This window comes from Diceros bicornis, chromosome 3, assembly GCF_020826845.1.
Source record: "Diceros bicornis minor isolate mBicDic1 chromosome 3, mDicBic1.mat.cur, whole genome shotgun sequence".
In the NCBI taxonomy this organism is placed as follows: domain Eukaryota; kingdom Metazoa; phylum Chordata; class Mammalia; order Perissodactyla; family Rhinocerotidae; genus Diceros; species Diceros bicornis.
The window spans coordinates 77692387-77712854 of NC_080742.1; the positions used below are offsets into that span (position 1 = coordinate 77692387).

Consider the following 20468-nt stretch of genomic DNA (forward strand, 5'->3'; position numbering starts at 1 on the left):
CCATTTATATAAAATTCAAGAAAATGCAAACTAACCTACAGTGAGAACAGATCAGTAGCTACTTGGGCATAGGGGAGAATGGGAAGAGGCATGAGGAAACTCCCTTTGGGAGTAAAGGGTATGTTCACTATCTTGCTTGTGTTAATGGTTTCACGGGTGAATTCTATGTCAAAGCTTATCAACTGTATACCTTAAATACGTGCAGCTTGTATGTCAAGTATACGTCAATATAGCTTTTTTTTTCTCTTAAGAAGAGTCTCCCTGAGCTAACATCTGTTGCCAATCTTCCTCTTCTTGCTTGAGGAAGATTCACCCTGAGCCAACATCTGTGCCAATCTGCCTCTATTTTGTATGTGGGTTGCCGCCATAGCATGGCTGGCCACGAGTGATGTAGGTCCACGCCCAGGAACCGAACCCAGGCCGCTGAAGTGGAGCACGCCAAACTTAACCACTAGGCCACAGGGCCAGCCCTTATATAGGTTTTTTTCTTAAAGACCAAATACTCAGTAGGTTAGGAAACAATCAATCTACATGAGTGGCCATAGTGGAAAGACTATGCCACATTTGTTTAACAGGCTGAGTGACCCATTCTCTTTCCCACTGAGGCAATACGAAAGGATAAAATGTAGCATGAAGAGTTTTAGGGTGAACTAGAAGAATGAGCCACGCCCCTGAAATATGAATGGTCTGTGGCATTAAGGGCAGGGCCTGCCTCTTAAATTCCATACCCAGACGTCTATTAGATAACAACTGAGACTGCTAACTTGGGTGGTCTAGCTGTACAATTTCAGAGCTATGAGGCAGTGACAGGAAGTAAAAACAAACACTGATTAAATTTTTAAAATTTATTGTTGTTTCTTTTCTTTTTTTGTTGCTGCTGATTTGTTCTTGAGATGGCTACAACACCAGACAGAACAGTGCCCTCATATCTAATGCCTGGGCAGGGCTGCAACTCCTTTAAAACATTAAGATCTGCTTTGGTCTTCCCTTTCCCGCCTCGACCCCCACGAAGTCAAATAATTTCCACATTTCTTAGTAAAATACAGTTAGCCCTGTAAACACTTTTTACCATACTCCCACTCCTTTTTTTCTCTCTCATGTTGGTGGGTGAAAAATTAACTAAAAAAGAAAAAAAAAAATCTTAAAAAAACTAAACCTTAGAATATACATTTATATCCCACTCACCCCAATTTTGGCTCTTCTCTCCAACATGGATTGGAGTAGATTTAGAGATGGACTAGGGTCAGAATTGGGATATACAAGAATTTTGGCCCTGGCAGGTCCTATTATCATTGATGTGACCATGATATAAAACAGAACAGGCTCCTTGCTTACTCCTCCTTGTCTGAACAATGCTCAAGATGGGAAGAAACAGTTGAGGAGAACGGGAGAAATTTCTAATCACTTTCATTAAAAGAGGAAGGGGAAAGGAAAGGAAGGGAGGGTGAGAGAAGACAAAAGAGAAAACCTTAAGAGATGATCTTGACTCTTTTCTTCCAACTGCAGCTATTTAATTCATTTAAATTCCCATTTTTCCTAAGTAAATGTCTTTTGTTTCACAGAAAGTTTGTACTTTTATTTCTCTGTGTGTGCACATGCGTGTTAGCATGTGTGTGTAGGTACGTGTACGTATGCGTGTGTGTCATTTGCTACCAGGCGAATGTTTCAGTTCTGGTTTCAGTTTAGTTTTCCTTTTTTATTTCCTTAAAATTATTTTTCCTTTTCGAAACAAGTTCACCAGGAAACCAGCTCCCCTCCCACCACGCCGGATAGGCCGCAGCCATCTTTTTTTAAACCGCGCTGATTTTTCCTCACACCCCAAACAGGAACTCCTCAGGATGGCCTCGGAAGGCTGGAGTCTCTCCCTGTCTGGCGGGACGCCCTGGTGGCGGTGAAGGTCCCTCTGCCACAATGGAGGTTTCTGATTGTGGGACACAGTCTGGTTTTTGTTTCCTTCCTGTCTTCTAATTAAACAAGACATTCCTGACAAAAGAGAAAAGACAGTTAATAATTGTGGTCCAGGAGATAGTGAGCACTTTATAAAGTCAACCTGAAAGCAGAAGTTTCTATACTTGCTCAGGTAGCTCATTCTGGCCTCTGCCATAAGAACTCAGTACAAAAAGGAAGAAGCTACATTTTTTATTTGTGATTCTAAGGGAGTTACCACTTTAACGAAATACTGTCTGCAGTGCTTTTCCAATTCTGAGTGTGCTGTGGAAACAGGGATGAAACGTGGGGGGTAAAGGGAGAGCCAGCAGGTACAGGCTGCCCACTCCAAACCAACCAGAAAATCTTCACCTCAGTCTGTTTCAGTATCAGGATTTCATGTAAGATTTTATTTTGAAAGAAGGCTTTGCCTACTAACAAAAGTTTAAAAACCACTGATTTAGACTCTATGGAAAGGGTTACTATATGAAAGTATTAAGTAGTGGGGTTAAAATTGAGGACTCTGGTACCAGAATGTCTATATTTGAATGGTGGCTCTATCAATTACTGACCGTGACATCTAGCAAATTGTTTAACATCCTTGAACCTCAATTTCCTCATTTGTAAAATAATAGTACTTATACTATTAGCATAATAATAATAACTAATAATAATATAATTAACTCAGAATAATAATAGTAACTAACCCATAGGACTGTATGAGGATTATCTTAGTTAATACATATAAAGCACTTAGAACAGCACCTGACACACAGTAAGGGCTCCATAAATGTTAGCTATGAACACCCACAGTTGTCCACAAACAAGCCTAAGTGTGTCAATGTGTATTACAGATACTGCAAAACCTAAGGATCCCAAATATCATTAAAGAAGTAAAGTTCAGAAATAATTTCTGGTGTGGTGAGGCCCTGCTGAACAGCACCTTCAACTGCTAGTGCATTTAATCACAGAACCCACCAGTAAGAGTGCTGCACATTCATTGAGAACTGCCTCCTGGGAGAATAAATTCTGCTTACAACATCAAAAGGTGGGCTTAGAGGAGAGTTGCCTTTCTTCTTCCAGCCAAAAAACTGGCACCCATATGCCACTACTCAAAGCTTCTTGCTTTGCTACAGATTCAGGAGACAAGAAGCACATGGAGAAAACTGACAATCAGGAGCTAGACAAAGATGCTAGCTCCTTTTTCTATATCTCCTGCCTTGGCCCAAACCTGGCATTTCCGTGTTCAAATTGTAAAAGTGATAAGAATAAGCATCTTTGATCATTAAACCGGAAAGGTCCGTTTTAGGAGAATGGTGCCATGTATCACGGTCAACTTTAGGTCAGCCCTGTTTTCACCAAAGCAGCCAGGTTAAAAATTACTTATTTGTTTGTTACCATACACACTTACCATCCTAGAAGTGTCTGTAAGGAGACGTGGGGAGGAAATTTTTTTTGAGATAGTCTGCAACGGTAACTTTCTTATGGGGGTGAAAATGGCATCCAAAAGAAGCTGATGGGGGCTGGCCCCATGGCTTAGCGGTTAAGTGCGCACGCTCCGCTGCTGGCGGCCCGGGTTCAGATCCCGGACGCACACTGACGCACCGCTTCTCCAGCCATGCTGAGGCCGCGTCCCACATACAGCAACTAGAAGGATGTGCAACTATGACACACAACTATCTACTGGGGCTTTGGGGGAAAAAAGGAGGAGGATTGGCAATAGATGTTAGCTCAGAGCTGGTCTTCCTCTGCAAAAAAAACAGGAGGATTAGCATGGATGTTAGCTCAGGGCTGATCTTCCTCATAAAAAAATAAAAACAAAAACAAAAACAAAAGAAGCTGATGGTTTTCTGGCTACGTTGGCCCAAGAAAATCAGGGCCCTGCATTTTCCGCTGTTCAAAGTGTTAAACTATTCAGTCCTTCCCTGACTCTAGCTATTGTACTAGTCCCATGATGGGCATTAAAACCTATACCCATCCCTAAGCTCTCCTGACAGCCAGAGGAAAAGCTGGGAACTATATAACACTCACCTGGGTGACAGGCACAGTGCAGGAGTGTGAGCTATCGAAACAACCTGGTGAAGTCTCGCAAGGCCCAGCAAACTTGTTTACATTCCTCAGCACTAGAAAAGAAAAGGTAGGTTGGTCTCTGACTGACAAGCAAGATATAATACACTGAAAAGCAACCGCAACATAGACGTGCACTGAGAACTGTCCCAGCTCTGCTGGGAGCTTTCTCTATCATCTCTTGACTCTGTTTCTGATCTTTCTGTAACTCAAGGGTAAATATTAACTACTGTATATGAGAATAATTATAAGCTGTGTGGTCCTTAAAGAGTGGGCTTTGGAGAAAAACTGTCTAGGTTTGAATATTGGCTTGACTGTGTCTTTGGACAAGTTAACGATCTGCCTCAGGGTCCTCATCTATTATCTCCCTCACAAAGTTCTGAGGATTAAATCAGTTCATATATGTAAAGTGCTCAGGATAACAGAGCAGTGAACAAAATAATATTCAACAAATGTAGGCTGCCACAACAACAACAACAACAACACTTGGTTGAAGTCCTTGACATAAATACAAGAAAGCCAGAACCCCAAAAGTAAAAAAACAAGCATATTCACCACAGGCTGATAATTTTAACTCTACGAGCTAAGCTAACTGGGTACCCTGGTTTCCTCATTCGCTTCCAAAGGCAGATTTTGTTTACAAAGCCCAGTCCAGCAATTAAGTCTCTATCAGTTATTCATTTTCTAGTTGAATAGGCTGCTCAGTGTTTCCTCCTGTGGGAGGAGGAGGGAGAGGAGAGAGGAAAGGGTTAAGGCATGTAGAAAGGGAGGAGGAGGAAACAGGACTTAGTCCTCAGGCAAGCACTGAGATGCCTAGGTGATATGAATAGCCCAATATTCATCTGATCCTATTTTTTCAAAAGGCCTCCTTCATCTAAAACTGCCACCAAGAAACTAGTTGATGCCAGCTTCATTCTTTTGTGTCAGTCTTTATAACAGTTTTTGATAACTGAACATGAGGCTAAGCCAAAAACAGTGAAAAAGGAAGTACTTCCTAATATGCTCACTCTTCTGTGGTCTTTTCTTTGGCTTAGAAAAACTCAGGGACCACAGCCTAGGATTCAATGTTAGAAGAAAGCTCTCTCTCCCTCTTGTAATAGTTAAACACCAGAGGAGGAAACTGCTAATAGCGATCCAACAGAAAAGAAGGTGAAATGAGAGCTATTTCCTTAAGTGTCCACATCTAGATTTCCCCACCTATTATAAGGTCTGAAACATCATTAAGAACCTTGATTTGGACCCCAGGACTTGATTTAATAGAATATTCTAGAAACTTTCTTCTAGTCTCTCTCCATCCTAAAAATATAATGAAAATGAGGAAAGTCTTCTGGTTTTACTGGAATTCTGCTATTTGCTCTTTGTGAATTCAACATGCTTCAATAACAGCTTTACATTTCTCAGTCTATTTCCAAATCAATACTGACTGTTAAGGAGGCAGCCAGGGTGAGCGAGCCCATATCACTCATGCTCCCAATGTCATGAAGGAGGAAGAGAATAATCAAAGAGACGCCTCTGTGCAGTATGTTATTATAAGGGACTAAGATAATAAGCAACAGTTAAACTTAGAATAGCACTGGAGACTCAAAATTCTTTTGCTATCCTAAAGCCTTACATGTTTTAAATTCTACCCTTCTTCAACCAGAGATCTTGGTTTAATCTGGAAGAGAAATGATAACTCTATCCTTGCCTCTTTTGTGACACATGAGAAAATGTATTGAAACCAAAATGCAAGTACAGGAGAACTGTGAGGAGACAGGGTGAAATGAGGAACGGGCCACAGTGTCTCCCATCAGCTCAGCTTCTACTCCCAATCCTGTCAGCAACTGCTCTGGTGTCAAGAGCTTCAGCCAAATGTTTAACTTAAGTGTCCTTAGTGATTAAGCCCAAAGAAATGGATTTAAAAAAAGCTCCTTAAAAGCTATAACTATTTTTTCTGTTTTCTGCCTCAGTCCTTCTGGCATTTACTATTTCCTGGTTTTTCATGTCATTTATTTATTTTAAACTGCCACTAATTTTCTAGGTTCTATTTTCTGGCTTCAGTCCCACAATCCCAATCCTTTCACCACACTTCTGAAAACTTTTATGGTCACTATTCCTCAAGCCCCGTAATCCTAGGGGTGTGCTGAGAAACGCGACCCTTTTCATCTGATGTTCTGGCAGATAATGGGGAGTAACCAAGCTCTAATGACTTGAGCAAGAAGACAGCCCCATACTGGCCTCTAATTCTGGTGTCAATGCCTCCCATGTTCAACATCTTTTGACCTTGAGATCCTCACGCAAGTGATGAGGGTCACAAAATAAACACCAAGATAGAGAAATGGGAAATGAAGGCAGGATTTCTTCTGGTCATAATTAGTAGAGTCTGGAAAGCAAGAATGATATTTTAGAATGAAAAATCCCAGCTTTCTTCAAGTTGACCAACTAAAAATGCTGGGGAATTAATTACCAGTACCATTTGAAAAACAGGCTTGGACTCGCTGAAATGAAACTGAACCAGCTCACCCTCCCTGCTATGATGGCAAACAAAGCAGCATGTTGAGGCAGGAGTTACAGGACCTTAAAGCCAAAAGGGAGACTGAGTCATGCATGGAACAGAAAGTTCAAGGGCAACACGCATACTAAAGAAAGAGAACTACTGAGAGGAGGTGAGCAATCTCAAACTCTTTCTCTAGCACCTCAACATTACCTTACTTCTGTTCATTTTCCACCATTATGTCACAGCCTACTACTACAGGAGGAGCTGCAAAACTTGTTTAGCAATAAGAGATGAAGTAGGTCAGGTTGGTAGCGCACTTTATTTTCCCATATCACAGGGCAAAGATCACGGATATTTTTGTTCACGGCATTGCATTATTTGAACTCCTTTTCCTTGCCCCAAGATTTTCCTTAGATTAGGGGATATCCATGACTTTTATTTCAGACTTACTCTATTGTTCTACCTGCTATATATCAGCCTGCATGAGGGAATATAGACTTGTTGGAGACTTATTCGAGAATGTGTGGGTGGTTGCATTAGAGCTGGCAGGACACATGCTCCAGCCAGTTTTGCAAGTATATAATGACATTCTGGTAGGTTCTTTTCCAAGGAGAAAGTTAACATTCACTGATCACCTACTACATGCCAGATCTTCTTTAGATTTCCACTTGGTAGCTCATAATAACCCTATGACATAGGTATTACTAACACTATTTTACAGATGAATAAGCTGAAGTTCAAAGTAACAGTCAGTAAGTGGCAAGATTCAAACCAACATCCTTGACTCTAAGCCCAGTCCTCTGAGGGGTCTCCCCAGATGCCCATTTGCTGTAAGGAAATTAGAGTCAATATGATCCTGCCATTCTACTGACTAACACAAGATGGAATAGAGCAAAACAGAAGCACAGAGGAGCAAGTATTATATGTCTTTCCCCTGAGACAACTTGTAGGTGGACTACCACTTCTACTGGGAAGATTCACAGTAAAAAGAAATAATTTTGTAAAGCCATCCCAGTCAATATACACCTACCTAGTAAAGGGGAAATCCCATCTTTCAGCAAAATGTGTCACGAAAGCAGTCATATGCATTTTACAGTGATGCATGTCACTTGATCTATAGCCAAAAGTCAGTTACTTCCGGGGCATGAAGTTAAGCCACTTAGTAAGCTACAAAAAGGTTTGGGATTTTAACATGAACAAAATTATTAGAGATACTCTAGGAGATGAGAAAGTAAACCATTTTGGAAAGTGATATTAAGAAATCAATTTTCAGAAAAGATGAGCTCTTGTACCATTGCCTAAAATTTATTTTCTCTCATTTTTAAAAACTAGGTCTGGTTTTAATTATAAAAGTATACCACATGTTCATGAAAAAATGCAAATAGTAAAGGTTATGAAATGAAAAGTGAAAGTCCTGGCCCTAGTTGTCTATCTTTCCAGAAATTTACTATGCATAAAGTAGCTTGCATATATATAACATATATAATAAAACAACTTTTAAAAGTACAAGTTGGTTCATTTACAATAGCATCGAAAAGAATAAAACAAACTACAAAACATTGCTGAAAGAAAGACACCAATAGGGCCGGCCCCGTGGCTTAGCGGTTAAGTGCACACGCTCCGCTGCTGGCGGCCCGGGTTCGGATCCTGGGCACGCACCGACGCACCGCTTCTCCGGCCATGCTGAGGCCACGTCCCACATACAGCAACTAGAAGGCTGTGCAACTATGACATACAACTATCTACTGGGGCTTTGGGGGAAAAATAAATAAAATAAAATTAAAAAAAAAAAGACACCAATAAACGGAAAGACATCTCGTGTTGATGGATTAGAAGACTTAACATTAAGATGTCAATACTATCCAAAGTGATCTACAGATTCAATGCAATCCTTATCAAAAATCTCAGAGACATTTTTTGTGGAAATAGAAAAATCTATCCTAAAATTCATATGGAATCTCAAGGGACCCCAAATAGCCAAAATAATCTGGAAAAAGAACAAAGTTAGAGGTCTCACACTTCACAATTTCAAAACTTTTAAACGCCATAGTAATCAAAATAGTATGATACTGACATAAAGACAGACACATAGACCAATGGAACAGAGGGCTCAGAAATAAATCCCTTGTATATATGCTCAAATGATTTTCAGTAAGGGTGCCAAGAACATTCAACAGGGAAAAGGACAGTGCTGGGAAAACTGGATACCCACAACCAAAAGAATGAAATTTGGACCCTGAACATACACCATATACAAAAATTATCTCAAAATGGATCAAAGACCTAAATATAAGACCTAAAGCTATAAAAACTCTTAGAAGAAAACAGGGGGAAACCTTCATGATATTAGATTCAGTAATGATTTCTTGGACATGACACAAAGAACAGGCAACAAAAGTAAAAACAGATACGGAGAAATTAGAATCTTGTGCACTGTTGGTGGGAATGTAAAATGGTACAGGTGCTATGGAAAACAGTATGGAGGTTCCTCAAAAAATTAAACATAGAATTCCATATAATCCAGCAATTCCACTTCAGGGTATATATCCAAAAGAATTGAAAGAAGGGTCTTAAAGAGATATTTGTATACCCATATTCATAGCAGCATTATTCACAATAGCCAAGAGGTGGCAGCAACCCAAATGTCTATCAACAGGTGAATGGATAAATAAAATGTGGTATATACAAACAATGGAATGTTATTCAGTCTTAAAAATGGAAGACAATTCTTATAACATGGATGGACCCTGAGAACATTATGCTAAGGAAGTCACAAAAGGACAAATAGGGTATGATTTCACTTATATGAGGTATTTAGAGTAGTCAAACTCATAGAAATAGAAAGTAGAATGATAGTTGCCAGGGGCTGGAGGGCTGGGAGAATGGGGAGTTGTTTAATAGTACAGTTTCAGTTTTGCAAGATAAAAAAGCTCTGGAGATTGACTGCGTAACAATGTTAAAGTACTTAACACTACTGAATAGTACACCTAAAAATGGTTAAGACATTAATTATCTGTGTATTTTACCACAATTAAAAATAGAAAAAAAATTTTTAAGTGCAAGTTTGGTTATATTATACAGTTATTTTTCCCTTTATAATATCTTATATATTTTCCTATATCATCACATGCATTTTTTCCTTCCTTTTTAGGGCATATTTACTAATATAGACATAATTATTGAACTATTCTCTGATGGACAATTGGAATATTTCCAGCTTTTTCACTATTACCTACCTAGCAATACTCATTCTTAGGCCTATAAATCATTCCACAACTGTACAAATATAAGGCATTGCCTAAAATTTAGTCAAAATTCTAAAGACTCTAGATATAAAAAGGAACATCAGGGCAAGATAACATTCAGTTATAAAATCCAATTTAAGTTGCTATCGTTAATACTATCAAGGACCATAAAAGTCTCATAACCTTTGATTCAGTGATTGCATTTTAAGGAAAATAGTCAAAAGAAGGAAAAGGCTGGACTTTTAATATTATCTGTAATACTGAAAAAATGAAAATAATCTAAACCTCTACTAACAGAGGCATTATAAGAAAATCAAGTAACACCTTTATAGCTATAAAATAGTAATTAGGAAGACTATGTAGCTATAGTTAAAATGTTTATTGTGTTCACAGTAAAAAAACACTCATGTACACTTAACATTTTAACTAAGCTGTAAGCAAGTGGCTCAATGGGCCTAATACACCCCAGAAAGACGTTTTGTTTGGCCTGCGTGAAATTAGAATTTGAGTATCTTTGAGCGTGGCAAAAATTTTTCAATTCACTACAGTCTACATTACTCTATAATGTTTTATGACCAATGTTTCACCTATTTAGCCACCTGCATTCTTGACCCCTGAATGTGGATGGGAACTGAGGACTTCAAAAAGATCAAGACAGATCTCCTAAAGGGTAGTGGGCTACTCAGTGCATTTTTCTTTTGGAAGAAATAATACTTCTACTTACTCATTAAGATCTTAGACCAGTTAATACTATATACAATAAAACTGAGGCACACATATACAGCATAGTAATACTTTCCTCCAGATTGGTTTCCAATGCCAATTTGTGCAATTCAAGGATAAACAGACACTAAATTGTGAATTTAAAAAGGCATACAAGAAACATACTCCTGGGTAGATCTGTAACTAAGGTGGCATAGCAAACAAAGATATATTTTTTCTGCACACCCCAGCTGCTGTTCACATTCCTTTAAAAAACCCCCAGCATCACTCACCTAGTGACTTGTTTGTGGAAATCTGTAAGTTGTTTGTGTGTCACTGTGACGGCTCCCACGGTTGTCTCCTTTGGCAAACCTTTCAACGAATTCTCTAACCATCGACAAAATGTCTGTACAGAGAAGAAGAGGGTAAGAGTTTTAAAAGGAGACAGGGCTTACTCAACTGGGGCCCTACAGGTAATAACAAACTCACAGGTTTTCCTTAGTAACATGAGCTCCCCCAGACTTGGAATCAAGTAAAGGAATGAACAAAAGTACTCTCTTTAGGTCTTCCAAACCTCTGGGCATGGGAATAGTCTACAAAGGCATGCCTAGACTTCCCATCAAAGGGGCAGCAGTCAGCATTTCAGAGAGAGCCCTTCTACCTTGGAAGTGAAGTCTCTTCTGGATGAGGCTATTGTTCTGTTCCTGTCATTAAACTTACGTAATATTTTAAAAATTAAACAGCTGTCAGAAAACTCTTGAGCATAAAGATCAAAGGCAATCCAAAGCAAAGGTTCCGGTACCAGAAGAAGCAGGGACAAAAGTATTGTTAAGTAAACATGTCGAAAAGTATACATATAATATGAACCCAGAATCTTAAGGATTTTAAGGTCGTCTCTCTCAGTAGAAGTCATATGCAGTCAGTTCCTTTGTGATACCTACCTGTTCTTCAGGTTCGAAAATTCTTTTGTTGCTTACCCTTGTTGCTATTTAAAAGAATTTGTTTACATCTCAACATGGTCTCTTTATACCTTTCGTATGCACAACAACTGTTTGCCCTCACCTCCACTTACTTACTTCCTCTTCAAACTCAAAACCAAAATTCTAGAGACTTCCTCTGGGTTATTTTCAATTGAATTCTTCTTTGAGTCAGCTCTAATTTTTTTTATGCCTTTCTTAAGTAGGATATAAACTTTGGTCAGAGTTTTCAGTTGTAAAATAACTTTTTTATACCTATATTTTTTACGTTATATATTTTCCCATTATGTTAATTTATGATCATAATAGACCAGAGCAAAAGTAAATATTCCAGTATAAATGCTTAAAAATGTTAATTCTCCAAATGGTACCCCCAAGGAAGACAACATGCTACTCACACAAAAACCAGCAGGGGCAAAAGATTCAGAAAGAACCCTTAACTGACAAAGTTTTGGCATCCAAAAACGGCCCACGAGTTAAATATAGCATCCCCCAAAACAAAAACAATAAGAAACTAAACTAAAAAGCAAAAACTATTTATTTATTTATTTATTATTTCCCCTAAAGCCCCAGTAGATAGTTGTATGTCATAGCTGCACATCTTTCTAGTTGCTGTATGTGGGACGCGGCCCTCAGCATGGCTGGAGAAGCGGTGCGTCGGTGCACACCTGGGGTTCTGAATCTGGGCCGCCAGCAGCGGAGCCCTCACACTTAACCGCTAAGCCACAGGGCCGGCCCGCAAAAACTAATTAGCTAGCACATAATGGGCCTTATCTTCCAGTAACCTGAGAAATTTGGTTGAAAACACTGAATAAATTTGCCACAGATGGGTATCCAACAAAGAAAGGGAAGGAACAGAGGAAAGGGTTTTAATAGTTTTACTCAAGTCAAGAGACAAAGCTGGTATGTCATCTTCTATTGAAGGATTTGTGCATTGAACTTTGAAAATGATATGATTAAGAAAGTGCTCAAGAATGTGAATTTTCTTTGGACTTATATTCTTACTTACAATTTCAACTGGTTTACAGGGTACAGACAACCCAAATTTATTTAAGAGTTCCTTTACAAAAACTCAGTTGTAAGTTGATGTTTATAGAAAACAATCACTTTAAATTACTTGACAAGGGGCCAGCCCCGTGGCTTAGCGGTTAAGTGCACATGCTCCGCTGCTGGCGGCCCGGGTTCGGATCCCGGGCGCGCACTGATGCACTGCTTATCAAGCCATGCTGTGGCAGTGTCCCATATAAAGTAGAGGAAGATGGGCACAGATGTTAGCCCAGGGCCAGTCTTCCTCAGCAAAAAGAGGAGGCTTGGCATGGATGTGAGCTCAGAACTGATCTTCCTCACAAAACAAAAAAAAAAAATTACTTGACAATTCAGTGGGTATATAGTAAACTTTTTTTTTTTTTTTTTTTTTTTTGCTAAGGAAGACTCTCTCTGAGCTAACATCTGTTGCCAATCTTCCTCTTTTTATATGTGAGCCACCACCACAGCATGGCTACTCACAGATGAGTGGTGTATGTCCAAGCCTGGGAACCAAACCCCGGCCACCAAAGCAGAGCACACCAAATTTAACCACTAGGCCACTGGGGCTGGCTCTATAGTAAACTCTTAAGAGCACATGGCTACCTGGTTTCTGTTCCTACCCAAACCTGCTTTTCTCATTTTCTTCTTCTGTCAGCACTTAACTACATATTTACAAATCAAGAATGTTTTTGTAAAGTTGAATTTACATAATAAGTTTTTCAATACCCGGGAACCAAGTATATTTGTAAAAAGGGAAAGAAGACAGAAAAGAGCACAGAAATTTTATTTCTCATTTCAAGAACTTTTGAAATTAAACTTACTGGTCCCCAGGGGCTCAGAGTACTTTATTTTAGGAAAACACAAAAATACTAAACTATTAGGTCGATATGGAACTTCTGCATTGAACAACCAGCAGTGGGAACTATAGGCACTATTCATTCCTGAAGCATTTGAGTTTATGTGGAAGAAATGCAGAGCTATTTGATGAAACCATAGTCACATAGGAGCCTCACAGAGTTTGAGAGGTAAGAATTAAAGTTCATGTGGCTGTTTCTGAATTATAAACATAAAGAAAACGTTAGAAATCTACTAAGCATCTGCCACACACGATTGTTTGTCATATGACTGAGCCAAAGATCAAGTAAAGCATATGCCCACTGAGACAATATACACCAATCACTGAATTTTTGAAATAAACTCAAATCCAAGACTAGGCATAACGTTTGGCTAATATTACAGTCTAACAGTAAAAGTGAACTCTCCTTTGTTAAACTACTGAAATTGAGGCCAAGAACTGCCATCAATGACATAAAACAGGAAACAACATTAAGATGTACATAGACTTAAAAGTTATAAGATACTTATGTATCTGGATTTTTCTGTGGTTCTGGAAGACAGCTCACTTTAACTGGGTCCAACTGTGCACTTTTCTGAACTGCTTTTATATTAATATTAAAAATTACAGGGGCCGGCCTGGTGGCATAGTGGTTTAAGTCGGGGTGCTCCGCTTTGGTGGTGAAGGGTTTGCAGGTTCGGATTCCGGGCGCAGACCTATGCACTGCTCATCAAGCCATGCTGTGGCAGTGTCCCACATACAAAACACAGGAAGATGGCACAGATGTTAGCTCAGGGCTAATCTTCCTCAGCAAAAGAGGAAGAATGGCAATGGATGTTAGCTTAGGGGCCAATCTTCCTCACACACACACAAAAAATCCGATTTTTAAAATAATTTACAAGCTGTAATTATACTTTACCACTTTGCTCAAAACTTTCATGCAGTATACATACCCTGATTTATGATCACATGGCCCTGTACTGAATTACTTGGAGATTACGGATAGTATAAAAAAATTTCCAGGCTCAAGTGATAGAGGACCTGGTTCAAGAACTAAAATAGGATGCAAATAAATCCAAAGGGGAAACAAATCCAATTGATATTATGGGCTAGTTTTATACTTATATGCCTCCAAATGCTCTGGCTAGATTTATTATCAAGGAACCAAACAGTGCTATCTAAGGAGCTTGACGTGAATGAACACTTCCAGAATAACCTGTAACACTATATAAGTGATATACAGGCATCTCTCACAAGTGAACTAATTTCTCACTGACCAGCTACACAGCTGAATTCAATGTTTAGTATTCACTTCTGGTAATATATAAACCCTACAACAGTGACACAAATATGCTTTCAAGAACCCAATAATGAATTACTTGTTTTTTAATAGGCCCCTTCATCTAACAAACTTAGCAATATGCCTAAATTAGGTTCCATGAACATACAACAGGGCTGGTTTCCAAGTTCTAGTTGGCCTCAAGAAACCAAAGTTTAAGACTGTGAGAACAGGTTCCTTACTGAAAACAATCTTACCGGTCTGTCAACCTGCATGATCTCCCAGAGCACTTCAGCCACATCTGGTAGGGTATAGGGGGGGAGACAAAAGCAGCATGTGTGGAGCAGTTGGCTTACAAGTTGCTGTCCAAGCTGGTTCATCACCTGTCCAATCAGTTCTTTCCGTAATTCAAAGTCTTCTTCATGCTATTTAAAAAAAACAGAAGTAACAGGTAAGTTCTAATTTCAATTTTCCAAAGATCAAGTACACTTTCCCCTTTAGTCTAATAATTTCTCTTTTCCAGGGAAGCAAGTATATGTATTATATAACAGCCAGATTCACAAAGTCCACTAAACATTTTGTCATTAGGAAGAAAATATTAAGAGTTTAGCATCAAGAAAATGGGCATGGGTTTCAGCTGAGATTAACCTTAATCCTTAGGTTTTTCATGAATAGAAGGCAGAAGAGATACAGTGGTTAAAGATTAAGGGTAGCAATTTTCTTAACCTTTTTTTTTCTGTGAAAAACAACTTAAAGTGTCCCTATTTACTTTTTTAAAACCCACTGAAAAAAGAAGTGAAGACTTTTATCAGATATCTAGTCTTTTCTAACAAAAAGAAAATCTTATTTTCTTCCTTCTTTTTTTTTTTTTTTTTGTGAGGAGATCAGCCCTGAGCTAACATCTGCCAATCCTCCTCTTTTTTTGCTGAGGAAGACGGCCCTGGGCTAACATCGGTGCCCATCTTCCTCCACTTTATATGGGACGCCGCCACAGCATGGCTTACCAAGCAGTACTTCGGTGCGCACCCGGGATCCGAACCAGTGAACCCCGGGCCGCCGCAGCGGAGCGCGCGCACTTAACCGCTTGCGCCACCGGGCCGGCCCCTTTTCTTCCTTCTTATAGTCATTGAATATACATAATTTCTAATATCTTGAAAAAAAACAACTGTTTTTTTTTTTTTTGCTTGAGCAAGATTAGCCCTGAGCTAACATCTGTGCCAATCTTCCTCTATTTTGTATGTGGGTTGCTGCCACAGCATGGCCAACAAGCGGTGAAGGTCCACGCCCAGGATCCGAACACACAAACCTGGGCCACCAAAGCAGAGCGCGCTGAACTCAACCAGTAGGCCATGGGGCTGGCCCCCCAAAATAACTGTTTTTTTTTAACTCTGCTTTTCACTTCTAGTTATTGTCTTCTTTTTTTTGTGTGTGAGGAAGATCAGCCCTGAGCTAACACCCATGTCAACCTTCCTCTTTTTTTTTGCTGAGGAAGACTAGCCCTAAGCTAACATCTACTGCCAATCATCCTCCTTTTTTTCCCTTTTTCTCCCCAAAGCCCCAGTAGATAGTTGTATGTCATAGCTGTATGTGGGATGCCGCCTCAGCATGGCCGGACAAGCAGTGTGTCGGTGCGCGCCTGGGATCCGAACCTGGGCCGCCAGTAGCAGAGCGCGCACACTTAACTGCTAAGCCATAGGGCCCGTCCCTAGTTATTTTCTTCTTTTCCTCTCTTTTACCGGCAAACTTCTTAAATAATTAGCCTATTCACATACTTGCTTACTTCTATACTGTTCTCCCTTTACCTTCAATTCTACGCCACATCTAGCCAAATCTACCTTTGAAAATTTTGTGAACCACTTCACTACTCCAGCCAAACAGGTCTTTTAACTGTTTACTAACACACTTAGTGCCTAGCCTGACTTTCTCTGATCATGATTTATACCCAATTTAGACTATCCTCCTCTCTCAAATCCATCTAAATTCTACCTATATATCTATATCTTACAGTCCCACTGAGGCCCTCCTCTTCCAGAAAGTTATCCCAACCTATTTCTTTCCAAAGAGCTTTCTCTCCTCTGATCTCGTAGCAATCATGACTTTTATCACTCATCTGACAATCAAATACTGCCTTCTCGTTGTTATTTAACTGTTTATACCTGTTTATTTCTTCAACTAGACACCAAATGGCTTGGGAGCAGAGAGACCCTTTTACACAGCTTACAGCACTTAGGTTGATCTTAAATCTAATAGTTGACATTTTGGTCAGTGAATGATCTTTTATACTATATGACTACCAATACAGATCAAATAAGGAGATACTGGTTTTCCCCTAAAGAAGGAGGAAGATAGATGAGAAAACAATGAGCGGCAAAGTAGAAAAGGTACAATGGTTATACTTACATCATTGGCTACCCCTGTGTGGATGAGGTCTCGCAGGAACCTCATGACACTACAGTTGGCATCCCGGTGGTCCAGGGTAGTAGAGGCTATAGCCCACTGTAAGATAGGAATGACCACTTGGCTCCTCAACAAGGTAACAGGGCTACGCTGAATAAACCTGGTGTGGAAAGACAGGCTGGGTGTAAATGACAGGATTAGGCTATAAAAGCAGTCAAGGTAAAAGGCAAAACTATGGAGACAGTAAAAAGATCAGTGGTTGGTAAGGGTTACTTGGGGAGGGAGGCATGAATAGGTGGAACACAGGGGATTTTTAGAGTAGTAAAACTATTCTGGATTCTCATTCATAGTGAGGCTGCCCCAGTGAATCTGCAGGCCCAGCACATGGGAGGATCCCCAAATCCAGAGGCTGACTCCAGGCAGGAAGCATGGCCCTGAGCCCCAGCCAGTGCCGGGCGTGTGCTAAGAGCTCTCGGCCGCCTGCCATCCAGATTATAACTGGAATAAAAATTTGATGACAGAGTGACGTCAGCGTCATGGCAGTGTGAGCTTTCCCGTAAACTCTTCCCCCGATAAGATACAACAAAAGGAAAAGTCACAGACCAACAACGGAATCCTAGACAGCGAAAAGCAAGATCGGAAAGATCCACACTGCCGCACATCTGAGAGTGGAATGTGCTGGGCCCCTGGAGGAAGTGAGGAGAGGTAAGGAGAACTCCTCTCCCTCCCGATCAGATCAGCGATCCCGGTCTGTGCAGCTCTCAGAGAGGGGGGAGGGGCGGCCCTCTGCGGGGAAACGGTATCTCTTTGGGCTCTCTCAGCCAGTGCAAAACTCCCACACACAGGACTCACAACTGCTGTGGGGTACCATCAACATCTGAGCACCCCAGGAGAGTGGATAACAAGGGATGAATCAGAAGCCCCCCACGCCAGGGACCCAGCAGGCAAAAGAAAGTCCCCTCACCCCAAGCCGGACCCTGCTGCTCAGCCGACCACACCAGACCAAGCGACCGGCGGATTGCAGTGAACAGCTGGGGCAGAGCACAGGGGGCTCAGATTACACAGCCCTTTACCCCCACAGAGTGGGGGTGAGTGGAAATTGCAACCAGAGATTTCCAGGATGAGGAAAAACAAAGCCAATAAAGGAACCACAATGCACAGGTACATGAAATCACCAGACCAGAAGGAAAATGACAAGCACCCAGAAACCAACCATGAAGACACAGAAATCCATAACCTAAACAGAGATTTCAAAATAGCTATCATAAAAAAACTCAACGAAATACGAGACAACACAGAGAAACAATTCAATGAGATTAGGAGTTTCTTCACAAAAGAGATTGAAATCATAAAGAAAAACCAATCAGTGCTGATGGAGATAAAGAACACAATGGAAGAGGTAAAGGAGAATCTGGAATCTTTAAAGAACAGAGCTGACAATATGGAGGAAAGAATTAACATTATAGAGGATAGGAATACAGATATGCTCCAGATGGAAGAGGAGAGAGAACTAAGACTAAAAAGAAATGAAGAAAGTCTCCAAGAAATATCTGACTCTATTAGGAAACGTAACATAAGAATTATAGGTATTCCTGAGGGAGAAGAGAGGGAAAGAGGAACAGAGAGCCTATTCAAGGAAATAATAGCTGAGAACTTCCCAAATCTGGGGAAGGAACAGGAAATACCAGTAAGCGAAGCCAACAGATCACCTAAATGTGTCATCAGGCAAAGGCCCACTCCACGACATCTAGTGGTAAGGCTGGCCAAAGTCAATGACGAAGAAACAATATTAAGGGCAGCTACACAAAACCAAAAAAATAACGTACAAAGGAACTCCCATCAGACTCTCAGCGGATTTCTCAACAGAAACTTTACAGGCTAGGAGAGACTGGAATGATATATTCAAAATACTGAAAGACAAAAACTTTCAGCCAAGAATACTCTATCCAGCAAAAATATCCTTCAAATATGATGGATAAATAGTAACTTTCCCAGATAAACAAAGCTAAGGGAGTTCATGGCCACGAGATCCCCACTACAAGAAATACTCAAGAAGGCCCTCAGGCCTGAAAAAAAAGAAGAGAAAGGGAATACAAAGCTTGGAGCAAGGAGAAAAATAGGTAGACAAACTCAGAAAAATAGTAGATCTTTACTGGAATAAGTTAGCAACCACTTAAATACCAAAATCAAAGATCAAAGGAAGGAATTCACCAAAAATGAATTTAACCTCATCACTGTAAACACACACCCACAACACAAGATAGAATAAGGTATAACAAGAACGACTTAGAAGGGGAAGAGGAAAGTGATCGAATTGACTTAGTATACGGAAATAGGAGGCCATCAGATAATGGATTATCTCATACACAAGATTTTTTACACAAACCTCAAGGTAACCACTAAACAAATAATCAAAACAAAATCACATATGATGAACAAAGAGAAAACTAGAAAAGTCATAAGACAGAACAACCAAACTGAATTGGCAGTCCAAAACAAATGGGACAAGAAACAAAGGAAATGCAAAAGAACTGGAAAATAAGTGACAAAACAGCAACATTAAGCCCTCATATATCAATAATTACCCTAAATGTAAATGGATTGAACTCTCCAATCAAAAGATACAGAGTGGCAGGATGGATTAAAAAGCAAGACCCAACAATACGCTGCCTCCAGGAAACACATCTCAGCTCTAAAGACAAGCACAGGCTCAGAGTGAAAGGATAGAAGACAATACTCCAAGCTAATGGCAAACAAAAGAAAGCAGGTGTTGCCATACTCATATCAGACAAAGTAGACTTCAAGATAAAACAGGATAACAGAGATAAAGAAGGGAAATATATAATGATAAAAGGGACACTCCACCAAGAAGACATATCACTTATAAATATATATGCACCCAACATAGGAGCACCAATGTACATAAAGCAACTATTAACAAACCTAAAAGGAGACATTAACAACAACACAATAATAGTACCCCTACTTAATATCCCACTTACATCAATGGATAGATCATCCAGACAAAAAGTCAATAAAGAAATAGTAGACTTTGGGCCAGCCCCGTGGCTTAGCGGTTGGGTGCGCGCGCTCCGCTGCTGGAGGCCCGGGTTCGGATCCCGGGTGCGCACCGACACACCGCTTCTCCGGCCATGCTGAGGCCGTCTCCCATATACAGCAACTAGAAGGATGTGCAGCTATGACATACAACTATCTACTGGGGCTTTGGGGGGAAAATAAATAAATAAATAAAAATTATAAAAAAAAAAAAAAAAAAGAAATAGTAGACAAACGAAAAACTGGACGAGATGGACCTAGTAGACATATACAGAGAACTCCATCCAAAAACAGCTCACTACACATTCTTCCCAAGCGCACATGGAACATTCTCAAGGATAGACCATATGCGGGGAAACAAAGCAAGCCACAATAAATTTAAGAAGATTGAAATCATAACAAGCATCTTTTCAGACCATAATGCTATGAAACTGGAAATCAACCACAAAAAAAAAACTGGGAAACTGACAAAAAGGTGGAG

At 40.1% G+C, this 20468-nt stretch overlaps 1 protein-coding gene across 3 annotated transcripts in view; it reads right to left on the bottom strand.

Moving 5' to 3' along the window:
* Window positions 1–830: 830 nt before the first annotated feature.
* TNPO3 (transportin 3) overlaps window positions 831–20468 on the bottom strand; it is a 93808-nt gene continuing 74170 nt past the window's right edge. For all 3 annotated transcript variants that reach the window (XM_058529662.1, XM_058529656.1, XM_058529668.1), the window contains 5 exons: window positions 16934–17090; window positions 14791–14958; window positions 10710–10822; window positions 3958–4049; window positions 831–1983 (listed from right to left, as the gene is read on the bottom strand). In XM_058529662.1, coding sequence (XP_058385645.1) covers window positions 3989–4049; window positions 10710–10822; window positions 14791–14958; window positions 16934–17090 — 499 coding nt within the window. In that variant the 3' untranslated portion in view covers window positions 831–1983; window positions 3958–3988. The remainder of the gene's footprint in view (window positions 1984–3957; window positions 4050–10709; window positions 10823–14790; window positions 14959–16933; window positions 17091–20468) is intronic.